The sequence below is a fragment of the Camellia sinensis genome, chromosome 13, assembly GCF_055761805.1.
Source record: "Camellia sinensis isolate YWXY chromosome 13, ASM5576180v1, whole genome shotgun sequence".
NCBI classification, from domain to species: domain Eukaryota; kingdom Viridiplantae; phylum Streptophyta; class Magnoliopsida; order Ericales; family Theaceae; genus Camellia; species Camellia sinensis.
The window spans coordinates 31,156,728-31,171,461 of NC_138973.1; the positions used below are offsets into that span (position 1 = coordinate 31,156,728).

General features: G+C 34.8%; 2 protein-coding genes across 5 annotated transcripts; both read left to right on the plus strand.

The window, feature by feature from the left end:
* Window positions 1-1,376: 1,376 nt before the first annotated feature.
* LOC114289874 (urea-proton symporter DUR3) lies at window positions 1,377-6,149 on the plus strand. Of its 4 annotated transcripts, none has more exons than XM_082901837.1 (9): window positions 1,377-1,811; window positions 2,298-2,405; window positions 2,493-2,588; window positions 2,702-2,784; window positions 2,908-3,128; window positions 3,215-3,477; window positions 3,547-3,785; window positions 4,455-5,104; window positions 5,644-6,149. In XM_082901837.1, exons 1-9 carry the CDS (start codon window positions 1,629-1,631, stop codon window positions 5,937-5,939), a joined length of 2,139 nt encoding a protein of 712 aa, XP_082757963.1. In that variant the 5' UTR covers window positions 1,377-1,628; the 3' UTR covers window positions 5,940-6,149. The 4 variants fall into 4 exon arrangements, with proteins under 4 accessions (XP_082757963.1, XP_082757964.1, XP_082757965.1 ...); XM_082901838.1 differs by having other exon boundaries at window positions 3,230-3,477; XM_082901840.1 differs by lacking the exon at window positions 1,377-1,811 and adding an exon at window positions 2,042-2,174.
* A 4,964-nt stretch (window positions 6,150-11,113) lies between these two features.
* Window positions 11,114-14,733, plus strand: LOC145805273 (uncharacterized). Its single transcript, XM_082900384.1, has 4 exons — window positions 11,114-13,701; window positions 13,791-13,890; window positions 13,967-14,061; window positions 14,730-14,733. The coding sequence occupies exons 1-4, from the start codon at window positions 11,114-11,116 to the stop codon at window positions 14,731-14,733; spliced, it is 2,787 nt and encodes a 928-aa protein (XP_082756510.1).
* The last annotated feature ends 1 nt before the right edge of the window (window position 14,734 follows it).

The window sequence follows — 14,734 nt, forward strand, 5'->3', positions numbered from 1 at the left end:
GGTTGCCACGTAGGAAATAGAGAGTTTCAAAATTATGAGAATTTAGGAATAAATATTTGGAGGCTTTTAACAAAACAACTATATTTGTTCTTTATCACTTGGTAGATAATAACGAATAATAAAAATTATCAAAAGAAGGTTAAGAATTCAATAGGAGATAAGAAGTTATAGATAAGGACATTTCATAAGATAAAAAATTTAAAATAAAAAAAGATAATATGTGATAAGAGAAAATGAAAATAAAGATTTAGATATATATGTTTTTGATAGATATATAGATTAACAAATCATATCTTTATCTAAATTTTATTGTTTTACTTTTTTTGTAAATCAATTATTTAATCTTTATTTTTATTTGTAGGCCACGAAATTAATTTTTATAAATTATTTATCAATTTTCATATGTTTGTTTATCTATAAGTCATGAAATTATTTTTTTAAATAATTTTTTAATTTTTATCTTTATCTATAGGTCATGAAATAAATTTTCATAAATTATTTATGAATTTTTATATGTTTATCTATGATGAAATTAATTAAAGTACGAAATGAAGGGAAGAAAAAATGAGAAATTTTTTTTTAAAAAAAATTATTTAATCGTTATCTTTATTTGTAGGCCATGAAATTAATTTTTATAAGTTATTTATCAACTTTTATTTGTTTATTTATAGGAAGAAATTTTAAATTATCTATAAGTTATGAAATTAATTTTTTAAAATTAATTGTTTAATTTTTATCTTTATTTGTAGACTATAAAATTAATTTTTAGTTTTTATATGTTTATCTATATGGAAAAATTTTAAAATTCAAATCTTTATCCATAAGCAATGAAATTAATTTTAATTATAATTAATCAAACAAATAGAAAATAAAGAAAAATAGAAAATAAGAAAGGCACTCAAAGAAGGTTGCCACGTAGGAAAGAGAGAGTTTCAAAATTATAAGAATTTAGGAATAAATATTTAGAGATTTTTAACAAAATAACTACATTTGGTTATATATATAGTATAGATACCCAACAATAATATCATCTCATAACTAATTCCTTCCGTTTGGGAAGAAAAAAGCCAGGCTTTTTTGGCTAAAATAGCCACAAAAAACAAAATAAACTATTTTAGTCACAAAAAACAAAACATCAAATCCAACTCATAATCATTACAATCACCTCTCACAAAAAAAGTCAAAAAAGCCAAAAAAACCAAAAAGCCCTTCCCAAACCAGGCTAAAATAGCCAAGGCTAAAATAGCCAAAAAACTAAAAAGCCAATCCACTTCCCAAACGGAGGCTTAATATTATTAAATGATCCACATAAATTAATTTAATTACTAATTTATCCAAAAATAATTACATACAAAACTTGGGTTTTACGGTTCCTCTGTGTTTATAAAAACAACAATGATTCATCCCACTAAAAACATCACCACTAATAGCACTAATGCATTAAAAAAGTAAAAAAAAAAAAAAAAACACAACACCAAAACCAAAACATTACATCATTAATGGCGAGACCCACTGCCACCTAATTAGTGGGAGCACTGATTAGTGCTCCCAAGCATTTTTCTTATAAAAATTTCCACAAACAGAGTGCCAGACTCTGACAGTTGAAGTTGGAGAAGAGAAGTGACTTCATGGCTTCTTCTCTGCCGAATTGTCCGCCGTTTGAGTTCGCCGCCAAGTATTACTCCGGCACGGGTGACAGTTGCGTGAGACAGAGCAGTTTCTTTGGAGGGAAAGCAGTTTTAAATCAAGGTGTTGGGTACTCTGTTATTCTTGGATTTGGGGCCTTCTTTGCTGTCTCCACCTCCTTTCTGGTATTACCCCCATTCTATCTCTCTACACTCTATTATTGTTCATAAGGTTCACACTTGTAATTAGTGGCAATATCGAATAAACACACTATTTGGGGAATTGTAAAATGGGTGTATTGAGAAATTTTGTGGGTGTATTTAGAATTATCCAGAATCTTGTTGAAAAGTTTTAGCCTTTGGAATCCTAAAAAATCCCCTCATAAAATCATAAATCTTCTCCTGCTTCTTGGAGTTGCACTTATTTTTCCCTGAAGGATAAGCTAAGTGGAAGTGTAGATGGTAATGACCAAGACCATTATATGAAAAATAATTTGAGAGTGCCCCTTCCACATAGAATCATTAACAATTATTTGAATTCCCAAACAAGTATGATCATTAACAAGTAACAACTATTTGAAACTCCATACTACTGTGAATTATCTTTTTGTTTCTTTACCATTATTGCTGCTTGTTTAAATTGAAACAACAAACTATGAATTAATTTGCCAGGTTTGGCTGGAGAAGCGATATGTTGGATCGCACCACACATCAGAATGGTTCAACACTGCAGGCAGGAATGTTAAAACAGGACTGATTGCTAGTGTGATTGTATCTCAGGTAATGTGCTCAGTTCACCCACTTCTGCAAATCTGGAATACCTTTATGTTCACCTAACAAATGGCTTCAAAATATTGTTTTCTAAAGTGGACTTGGGCTGCTACAATTTTACAAAGCTCAAATGTTGCATGGGAATATGGAGTTAGCGGCCCTTTCTGGTATGCCAGTGGGGCTACCATCCAGGCATGTCAACTCTTCTTTTTTCTCCATTGTTTTTGTTCTTAAGTTCTTTGTCTCCACAAGAAGGAAATCAGATACTTTTCAATAAATAATTTTGGTAATTCTAAATTGAACAGGTACTCTTGTTTGGCGTAATGGCGATAGAGATCAAAAGAAAGGCCCCCTATACTCATACCGTATGTGAAATTGTGAAAGCTCGGTATGTCAAATAGTTGTCATGATTCCACTCAAAACCCAGAACGGGCCATAGCTACTTTAATCATTTTACTCGTTGAAAAACTTCGTTTACTTGAATTTGATGGCTATCTTTCCATTACTTTAGATGGGGAACCGCTGCTCATCTTGTGTTTCTCACTTTTTGCTTCTTGACAAACATCATTGTCACGGCCATGCTTCTTCTTGGTGGCTCTGCTGTCGTGAATGCACTCACTGGAGTGAACATCTACGCTGCAAGTTTTTTAATCCCACTTGGCGTAGTTGTCTACACGCTTGCAGGGGGACTAAAAGCCACCTTCTTGGCAAGCTACATACATTCAGTAATAGGTATTTTCGCTCTTCATATTGTAATCTTGTTTTCCAGTTACATTTGGTGCTTATATGAGCTCTATTATTTTTGTCTTTGGTTTCAGTGCACGTTGTTTTAGTCGTGTTTGTGTACTTAGTTTACACATCAAGCAGTAAGCTAGGCAGCCCAAGTATCGTATACCATCGTCTACTTGAGGTTGCAAGCAAATCAAGAGTCTGCCAAGAGCCACTCACCCATAATGGGCAGTCTTGTGGGCCAGTTAGTGGGAATTACAAGGGCTCTTACCTTACAATGTTGAGTTCTGGAGGGCTCGTCTTCGGGATAATTAACATTGTTGGCAACTTTGGTACCGTGTTTGTTGACAATGTAAGTGAGCGTTGGCCCTGTGTCTACATTCTTCAATTGCTAAATAACAAAGAATATTTGAATGTGTAGGGATATTGGGTAAGTGCCATTGCTGCAAGGCCTTCATCAACTCATAAGGGCTATTTGCTGGGCGGGTTGGTCTGGTTTGCTGTGCCATTCTCTCTGGCAACGTCACTAGGTCTAGGAGCACTAGCCCTTGATCTACCTATAACGGCAAGTGAGGCTAGTCATGGACTTGTTCCTCCTGCAACGGCCATTGCTTTGATGGGAAAAGGAGGATCTATTCTTCTACTTACTATGCTTTTTATGTGAGTTTCAAGCAATGCTACATTAACAATTTCAAAACTGTAGCTAACATGAATTGAGCATTATATATAGACCATGATCTTGCTAATATCAGTGTAGTAAGACTACATTTTTAGATGAAAAAGTACATCAATACTCTTATGAAGCTTGGTAAAGCTTTTGTAAGTTATATGTCGAAGTGTCATCCCCAATATCAGTTGAAGGCCCTCAAAACGAAATGAGCTAAGCCAATTGGTGATCTTATATTTACAATCACCATTTGAGTTCTAGCATTCCTTTTTTTTCAATTTTTATTCTCAGTGGTTTTAGAATTTTGGACATTTACATTTACTACTTTGGACAATTTTACTACTCAAACTTAAAGATTTCAGATTTCAGATTTCAAGATTTCAGATTTCAGATTTCAAGATTTCAAGATTGGTGATCGAGTACCATAATTTCAAGATTTCAGATTTTTGTGGCTTCTAAAATGTGCAATACTAAACTTTCGTCTTATTCAAATATCAGTTGAATTTGAAATTTTGTTTAGCGAAGTTTTGACAGTTTAATTTTCAAATCCCCACATTCTGGCCAATTCATTCTTTCTTTGTTCAAATATGTACTAAATCTTGAAACTCCAATATTTCAGTATTATGTTATAAACACTGAATTTTCTGGCACATGAAAAACAGGGCTGTGACGTCTGCCGGTTCATCAGAACTAATAGCAGTCTCTTCCTTATGCACTTATGACATCTACCGCACTTACATAAACCCAGATGCAACTGGAAAGCAAATCCTCAGAGTGTCAAGGGGAGTCGTCCTAGGCTTCGGATGTTTCATGGGACTTTTAGCAGTAATACTAAACAAGGCTGGAGTTTCATTAGGATGGATGTACCTTGCCACGGGAGTCTTCATTGGCTCTGCCGTCCTTCCCATAGCTTTCATGCTTCTATGGCGAAAAGCAAATGCAATCGGTGCCATCCTTGGGACGACTATTGGTTGCATTCTTGGGATTATCACTTGGCTGTCACTTGCGAGTGTTGAGTATGGAAGGGTCAATCTTGACACGACTGGAAGGAATGCACCGATGCTTGCTGGAAACCTCGTGTCCACACTTACTGGTGGAGCAATTCATGCCGTGTGTAGTTTTTTGTGGCCTCAAAACTATGATTGGGATACGACAAAGCAGATAACTATGGTTGAGAAGGAAAAGAGTGAATTGCTAGCTGAGGAGTTCAAGGAGGAAAAGCTGATAAGAGCGAAAGCGTGGATTGTGAAATGGGGTGTTGGTTTTACTGTTGTGATTGTTTTGTTGTGGCCCCTTCTTTCTCTTCCTGCAGGTAAATTCAATAACCAGTGTTTGAATTCACATTTTTTATGTTCATATTTTTGTGAGATTGGATTACCAGGAATCGGACCAAAGGCCTTGAGAATGGACGGAATGAGGCCAGGGACTTTCAGCAATTAGCTGGCAACTCATTCTGTTCGTTCTGATTCCTTGTAATCCAATCTCACAGGTAAATTCAAAATTTTGATATTCACTTTTTGCTTCGATTTCCATAATAGCACATGAATGCTTAATCCTTCTATTTTGAAGCCACTACCAAAAATTAAAATGAAAAATTCATCACCAAGACATGAACTGACCATAACCTCATTCCCAACTTCTACAGGTGAACTTTTTGAGATTATATCAATTGAAGAAGTGTCATTTTGTGCCGATAATATGTTACCTCAGTTTGATAAGCAGCATTTTTGTTTTGTTCTTTTGTTTTTGTTGTTGAACAAGTAAATAAATGGAAATTGGAAATGAAAGATGTGAGTTGATTAAACTCTTCTTCCTTTTTTATTGTTTTGTTTTGTTGTTGGGTTATTGCAGGGCGATTCAGCGAAGGGTACTTCACATTCTGGGCAATCATAGCAATAGCATGGGGTACAATTGGATCAGCTGTAATTATAGTTTTGCCACTGACAGAAAGCTGGCAAACGATCCAAAGTGTCATTCTTGGCATGTTTACAAATGACAGGCTCATGGAAAAGGTCGAAGAGTTGAATTTGAAGCTGAACACGATCATGTTGGCAATACCTGAAGCAGAAAGACTTTACTTGCTTGAGAAAGGGAAGGCCAAGAAAAATGAAGCATCAGAGCCAGATGCTCACATTGTCCCTGCCTAAAACATTTCTCACTCAGCTCATCATGAATGAGTGGCACAAAATTCTGCTTGGATTTTGAAGTGATGAAATAAAAAAGGGATAAAAATTGGTGATGTAAATGAGTAGTGTTACAGCAATTGGTTTCTGCCTTAGGATTGGTAGCAGTGTGTTTTTTGAATTTTGGTTCAGTTTTAAAAATAAAAATTAAAAAAAAAATTAATTTGTTGTTGAGCCTTGCTTCTAATTTTTGCAAATCTTGTAAAGTTTTTCGTTTGCATTTTGGTGTTACCAGTTTGAAGAATTGTCCCTCAACTAGTCAATGGTTGTTTTTCCACATTGAAAAAGTATATACATATGCCAAATAGACAATTCATTCAGGAAAAATAGCCAAATTAATAAATTTTACATTCTAGACAAATTAATTTGTCTAGTATTTTTCCTAGATGAATTTTACATTCATAAATTAATTTTTCCTAGATGAATTTTACATTCATAAATTAATAAATTTTATTAATAGAATGTAAAATTTATTAATAAATACTAGACAAATTAATAAATTCTGAATTTTGTTGTTAGTTATGACACATTGTGATATTATTGGTTATAACATTATTTTGGTTATGATTTTATTTAATTATTGTAACAACTCTGACTCATGATTAACGTATAATCCATGAATAATAATGTTTAATAAGTGATTAAGAAGAAATTCTACATTAATTACATGCGTGTTGGATTATTTGTGTTTCTATCTGTTTATCGTAGGAATATATTTTTGACTTTCTGTTTTGTTCTATGAATTGAAGGCTTTATCGGCAACCAATCACGAAATTGACTTAGGATATGTGTTATTTGGAATTTTTAGAATTTTATGATAGGTTTAATTGAAATTCGATTCGGGGTGATTAAATTAGAATAATTAATGTCAACTAATTAGCCAACTCCTAATTAAGCCTATATAAGACTCCTATTGTGCCTCCACTCATTCCTTTTCTTCACTTCAACACATCTTTGAGCTTACACACACACCAAACATGAGAGAGAAAGAGAGATGTTGAACTTGAAAACTCTAGCAATTGAACACCTAGCACACAATTGAGCTTCTAAGGTAAAGATTTCTACCGTTTAGTTGTAATTTAGTGATTACTACATGAAATCAAGTGAGAAAGGTAAATTAACATAAGAATTGAGTGGTGTAATGCAAAAATCGAACTTAGATGGATGACTATAGGAGTGTATCATGCATGCATGCATATACCATAGCATTTTGAGTTTGATTATAAAGAATTTTCAAATGCATGTGTCTATGTTGACTTGGTTTTGAGAATTCATCACAATTCTTACCATTTGACCTTAATTGATCATGTTTTGGGAAGTCTAAGTTCATAGAAATTCATGCATGTCATGTTCATGGCATATTCATAAGTTTCAAGTTGGCTTTTGAACAATTGGCATGCTATTGGGCCTTGATTTTGCGAATGGTTTTGCATTCAAGATGTTTTCCAAGTCTACACAAGTTTTCTTCAAGTTTTTGTCCCAAAAGAATGAGTTTTAAAGTGTTTGATTCGAGTTTTGCAGCTTAGAGGTGAATCTAGAAATTCCAGAATTCGACCTCTCTGCTTGAGTGACAAAACTTGCGCTCGAGCGACCACTCTGTGATCTTGCACTTCTGCTCGAGCGATCGAAAGTTCGCTCGAGCATGAAATGCAAGCTCCCAGAAGTTCACATGTTTTGTAGACCACTCGAGCGACAAAAGTTACACTCGAGCGAGCGTCAAGCGGAAAAATCAAGGAACCAGTACTTTTACTGAGTTTGCAGACCGTTCGAGCGACAAAAGTTGAGCTCAAGTGACCACTCACATTTTTGCATGTCCGCTCGAGTGGGACCCTTGTTTTCAGCAAGTTTTGTTAAGTGTTTCTAAGTGCATTTTAGCATCCTCATTACATCCTTGGCATTCCTAGGCCAAGATCAAGACACAATAATGAGGTTAAGGTCTAAAAACACACTAGGAATGAATAAAATAAATCCAGTTTTATCCGGGTGTGTGTTTCAAGTATGTATCTGTTATGCTTGTGTAGGTTACGCGCCGTAAGCTCTTTGATCTGTCTGCTCTGTCTGTCTATCTCTGGAGCCATCTCTGAGTAATAACTCTGTAAAATTATGTTTAACCTTAATTATTTTATGATGCTATGAAATGATTAGTTTTTTGAAATGTGATGTTTTGTATGAATGAATGATTATCCAAATTTCTGAAAATGTATTCCTGGCATCCTTGGCACAAGGCCCTTACCTGAGGGTAATAATACCATGGTCTATGAGTATAAGGCCATTGCCCAGTCTCATGGCCCTCGCCCAGGGGTAACAATACCGTGGCTCAATTATATTTCAAGTTCCCAATATCGGAGGTTCCTCATGGAACTAACAAGCATGATAACGCTCATGGCTGTACCATGTATGATTACACATAAACTTTGATTTCTGTATATGATTTGCACAAGAATATGAATATGAATCTGTTTCCGTTTTTCTGAATCTAACAAGAGACGTCATTCATTCAAACCCTTTACTCTGTTATTATTTACTGGACTTTCGCTCACTATTTATATTATATATGTAGGTGAGCAGGTGCGTCACCAGGCCTAAGTTGTTGCCTGGAGTGTTTTTTGGGGGTCAACCAGCCATCGTGCCTCCCGAGGAAGTTCTTTTTGAGAAGTCAAGTTTTACGAACCTGTTGAAGATGTTTTGTTGTTTGTTTTGCTTATTTGTACGCTGAGCTAGGCCCCTCATGACATTATGTGCATGGTGATACAAGTCTTACGGAAGTTTGACATTATATAAGTTTAAATTTTTTTCTGTCTTATGTATGTCTACACAGTTCTATGGACCTTATATCACTACAAGAAAAGGGGGTAAAAAACACGGAAGCATTAGCGACGGCAATTTTCCCGTCGCAAAAAATGGTTTTTTGGGACGGCAGCCTCAACCGTCGCAAATGAGGGCTTTAGCGACGGCATTGTCCCCGTCGGTAATAAGAAATGCGCGGTAGGAAGTAAATGCATCAGTATTAGCGACGGTTATTTTTACCGTCGCCAAAAGCAATTTTTTGGAGACGGCGTATGGTTGCTGTCGCGAATATTTTACATATTGCGACGGCAATTGTCCGTCGCAAATAAGTGTAAGTTAAACGGCGTCGTTTTATGCATAAATTACTTGACATTTGCGACGGTGTAAAACCTACCGTCGCAAAAAGTGAATTTTTTTTTCCCCCTCTTCATCTTGCCGCTCGATCAAAAGTGAAACCTATATCCAAATCCCTAAATCTGTGAAACCAAGTTCTTTCCCCCAAATCCCTGCGAAGCCGAACGGCGAACGGTGGTGCGGTGGTGCGGCGGTGCTGCGGCGAGGACGAACGGTGGTGCGGTGGTGCGGCGGTGGTGCGGTGAGGACGAACGGTGGTGCGGTATGCTCTCTCTCTCTCTCTCTCTCTGTATAGATATATACATATGTATCATCTATATATATATACGTATATAAATCTGTATCATCTATATATATATATATATTGATAATATTTACATTATGAAATCTGTATATATATATATAAATCTGTATGAATATGTATATATATAAATCTGTCTCATCTTTATATATATATATATACATTATTAAATCTGTAGATATACATTATTAAATCTGTATATATAAATCTGTATCAATATGCATATATATAAATCTGTCTCATCTTTATATATATATATACATTATTAAATCTGTATATATACATTATTAAATCTGTATCATCTTTATATATATATATATTGATATATATATATATATATAAATATGTAAATTAATATGTATACATTATTAAATCTGTATATATATATATATATATATATATAAATTTGTAGCATCTTTATATATATATACATATTGATATATATATATATATATAAATATGTAAATTATATATATATATATATATACATTATAATTCTAATTACATTGATATTATAAAATCTGTATATTTAAATAAATAATAATAACATTTATGGAAATATTATTGAACACGAAATGCAACCAAATTAGTAAGTTTATTATTTTGACATTTATGGAAATATTATAAATAATAATAACATTTATTATTTTGACAAATAATAAACTTTTAAAAATTCACAACCTATTTTTATATATGTAAAAAAAAAATTAATAAGTTTATTATTAAGTTTATTATAACCAAATTAAACTTAGGTTGTTTATAACCAAATTAAACTTATTAAGTTTATTATTAAGTTTATTATAACCAAGTTTATTAGTAAGTTTATTATTAAGTTTATTATAACCAAATTATTAAGTTTCTTATAACCAAATTAAAAATTAGTATAACCAAATTAGTAAGTTTATTATTTTGACATTTATGGAAATATTATAAATAATAATAACATTTATTATTTTGACAAATAATAAACTTTTAAAAATTCACAACCTATTTTTATATATGTAAAAAAAAAAATTAGGAAAAAAAATTGAACACGAAATGCAACCAAATTAGTCCAAGAATAGTTTGGTCAGGAGGAAGTGACTCTACTTGATTTCATTTATGAAAATTAGGAAGGTAACATGGAAAGTAGTTCTGTAGTTGTAATATTTTCTCCCTATATGTTTATTTTCATATATTTGACTTTCTATATGAAGAAGGGTGTGCATTTTCATGATGAAAGGCCAAAGTGTAATCGGAATTGTAAATTGCAAAAATGGGCTATGAAGAGTCTATTCTTTTTATTTGTTGTATTCTATAATAACATTGCTTGCATTTTCGAATGTAAATGGTACTCCTATTTCGTTTTGTGATCCGTCTATATTGGTTTTGAACTACCTGGTTGTTTCCTTTGAATATTGCAATTTCAACTTTTTGATAATTGACAAAATCTTTCTATGGAATAGAAATCCTAAGGTGCAACTTGTGTCTCATGTGGTGTTTGGTTATGATTTATTTATTTTTTAAGTTATGACTCAGAAAGTATGAAATTATATCATTTTTTATGTTCTCCTATTAAATCGGTAAATAATTAACTAGGATAAGACTACCTACCTATTTCAGAGAAATTGGATGGATAGGTATCATGGTACATGAATACGTTGGTATTATATTTAGAGTTACTTTGATGAGATATTTTTGTGGATGTGTACAGATGATGGATAAGAGTTGGATCGATTTTCCAAATAGGATGTCGAGCGGATACATTAATGGGATTGATGAATTCCTTGTGTTTGCCTACACCAATAGGGTTGAAGGTTCGATGATCAGTTGTCCGTGTAGGAAGTGTGAGAATCGATACTATTTTGTACGAGAGGGTGTACGGGAGCATCTGATTTTGAATGGTTTTTTTAAAAAATACAAACATTGGATTAATCATGGGGAATCTTACGTATCTCTGCATGGTAATCGAGAGAATGAAACATTAGCTAATTCAGACATTGGGGATGATATGATTGGAATGATACAAGGGGCTATGGGAAATCCACATGCCGATACAAGTGTTGAGGGTGATGAACCACAGGGGCCTGATCCCCATGCATTTGAACCCCAGCTCGGTCCAAATGCAGAGACTGCAAAGTATTTCAAACTTCTTCAAGATGCACAAAGTGAATTGTATCCGGGTTGTCAGAAGTTCACATCTTTGTCATTCATTGTTCGACTTTTACATTTGAAGGTGCTTAATCAGTGGACAGACAAGTCTGTTGACATGCTGCTTGAGTTATTGAATGAGGCGTTCCCGTTGGGTGTGAAACTCCCGGACTCATATTATAAAGCTCAAAAGGTCACAACAGATTTGGGCTTCACGTATGAGACGTGGGATGCATGTCCCAACAGTTGCATGTTGTTTCGAAACGAGGACGCCAATCTTGATAAATGTGTCATATGCAACAGTTGTAGATGGAAATCAAATGGTGATGGTGGTTCAAATGGTCTTAACAAAGGTGGCAAACGAATAGCTGCAAAACAGATGAGGTATTTTCCTTTAAAGCCAAGGTTGCAGAGGTTGTTTATGTCATCCAAGACGGCCAAGTTAATGAGATGGCATGCAGAGGAACGAACTGATGATGGTGTCTTCAGGCATCCTGCTGACTCCCTTGCATGGAAAGATTTTGACCGTCGGAATATTGAGTTTAGTAATGATTGCCGAAGTGTAAGGCTTGGCTTAGCATTTGATGGTTTTAACCCATTCAGAACGATGAACATAGTTCATAGCACTTGGCCTGTTGTGCTCGTTCCATACAACTTGCCGCCATGGATGTGCATGAAGCAACCATTTCTAATTTTAGCCGTGCTTATTGACGGCCCAAAAGGACCTGGTGACAAGATTGATGTGTACATGCAACCGTTGATTGAGGAGTTGAAAGAACTATGGAATGAGGGTGTGTCAACATTTGATGCATCAACAAATCAAATGTTTCAAATGCATGCAGCTTTACTGTGGACAATTAGTGATTTTCCTGCATACGCAAACTTGTCAGGATGGAGCACTAAAGGCGAATATGCATGTCCTTGTTGCAATAAGGAAACTACATCGTGTTGGTTGAAGCATAGTAGGAAACAATCATACTTGGGTCATCGCAGATTTTTACCTACTGGCCATAAATTCCGGAAGGATAAAGTATCATTTGATGGTACTCGGGAAGTCCGACTCAAACCCAAATTGTTGTCTGGAACTGAGATGTTGCTACAATTAGAATCTGAGGGTATTTTAACCCAGTACAAGAGGGATGACCTTAAGGAGAGGCATAGGAGACAGGTAGAGAAGGAGAAAGCTGGACATCGCACCCACAGTTGGAAGAAAAAAAGTATCTTTTATGAATTGCCATATTGGGAGCACAATCTAATAAGACACAACCTCGATGTGATGCATATAGAGAAGAATGTTTGTGACAATGTGTTGTGGACAATATTAGGGGTTGCAGGAAAATCGAAGGATGGCGTTAATGCTCGGCGTGATTTACAAGATATGAATATTAGAAAACCCCTACATTTGCAGTTAAGAGGGTCGAATAAAGCCTATTTACCAGTAGCACAATTCACAATGACCAAGGATGAGAAAGATTTGTTCTTGAAAGTGTTGAAGGAAGTAAGAGTTCCCGACGGCTATTCATCCAATATATCACGTCGTGTGCGCTCACATGATAGAAGTATTGGGGGTCTTAAGAGCCACGATAGTCATATTCTGATGCAACAACTTATTCCATTGGCTATTCGAAGATCGTTACCGAAGAATGTAATTGAACCCTTGATTGAATTGAGCAATTTCTTTAGACAATTGTGTTCAAAAGTGAATCGTGCGACGGATTTGCAATATATTCAAGATCGTATCGCTATAACACTTTGTCATCTAGAGAAAATATTTCCTCCGAGTTTTTTTGATATAATGGAGCACTTGCCTATACATCTAGCTGATGAAGCCTTATTGGGTGGAGCGATTCAGTTTCGATGGATGTATCCAATTGAGAGGTATCTTCTTACTTTGAAGCAATACGTGCGTAATAGAGCTCATCCTGAAGGATCAATTGCTAAAGGATATCTTATGGAAGAATGCCTGAATTTTTGTGCACAATATCTCAATGATGTGGAAACCAAATCTAGTCGACCCGTGAGGAACTATAGTGGTGCTGATAATTTGGGTCATGCTATTGGTGAAAACACAAGCTTTTATCTTGATAATACTTCTTGGGTACAAGCTCATCGGTACATCTTATTCAATACAAGCGCGGTTCAACCATTCATAAAGTAGGTTAAGTCACACACTCAATATTTTATTATGTTTTATTGAATTTTCTACAAAATTTTTTGTATTGCTAAAATTTCAATCTACACAGCGAACACCTTGAAGTACTTAAGCTCAAAATGCCTCGTGTTGACGATCATCAGCTTCGGCGTGAACATTTTGAAACTTTTCACATTTGGTTCAAGGAACATGTATGTATTTAACTCTATAGATTCTAGTTACTTAAGTTGAACTACATTTTAAATTTTACATTTTCGTGTAAAATAGGTCCAAACTTTGCGAAGGACTACTGATGTCATATTTTCTGAAGAGATTATTCTATTGGCAAATGGTCCTCATAACTTGGCAAGGAGGTTCAACAGGTATATACTGAATGGGTTTCGGTATCGAGTAAAGGCCATGGATGATCGTCGAGCCACACAAAATTGTGGTGTAGCTTTGAAGGCAGATACCATAAGTTATGCTAGTCGAAAAGACAAGAATCCTCGTGTGGGGTCTGTGTACTATTATGGACAATTGACAGATATTGTTGAGATTCGATATTCCAATGAGAAGAAACATGTGTTGTTTAAGTGTGATTGGATTGACAACATTCACGGAAAGAAAGAAGATGTCTTCAATTTCACGTTGGTGAACTTCAATCATTTGTTGTACCGAGATGATCGAATTACCAATGAACCTTTCATCTTGGCGTCCCAAGCAGAGCAAGTTTGGTATGTTGCAGACCCGTTACAACCAGACTGGCAAGTCGTGGTGAAGATGTCTCAAAGAGGTTTATTTGATATGAGTTCGACTGATCCACAAATCGAGCCATACATGAGCCAACAATTGGAAGAAAATATAATGCTTCGTGATGAAGAAGTTGGTTGGGTGAGGGAAGCCGCAGAAGGGGAAACAGTTGATGTTCAAATAGGCTGATAGTGATGGAAACATTAGTAATTCAATTAAGGCCAAGGTTGTAGTTAATCATCAATTTCTTAATTTACTTTGTCTTTGTAATTGTATTAGTTCAATTAATGTCATATTATAGTTGAC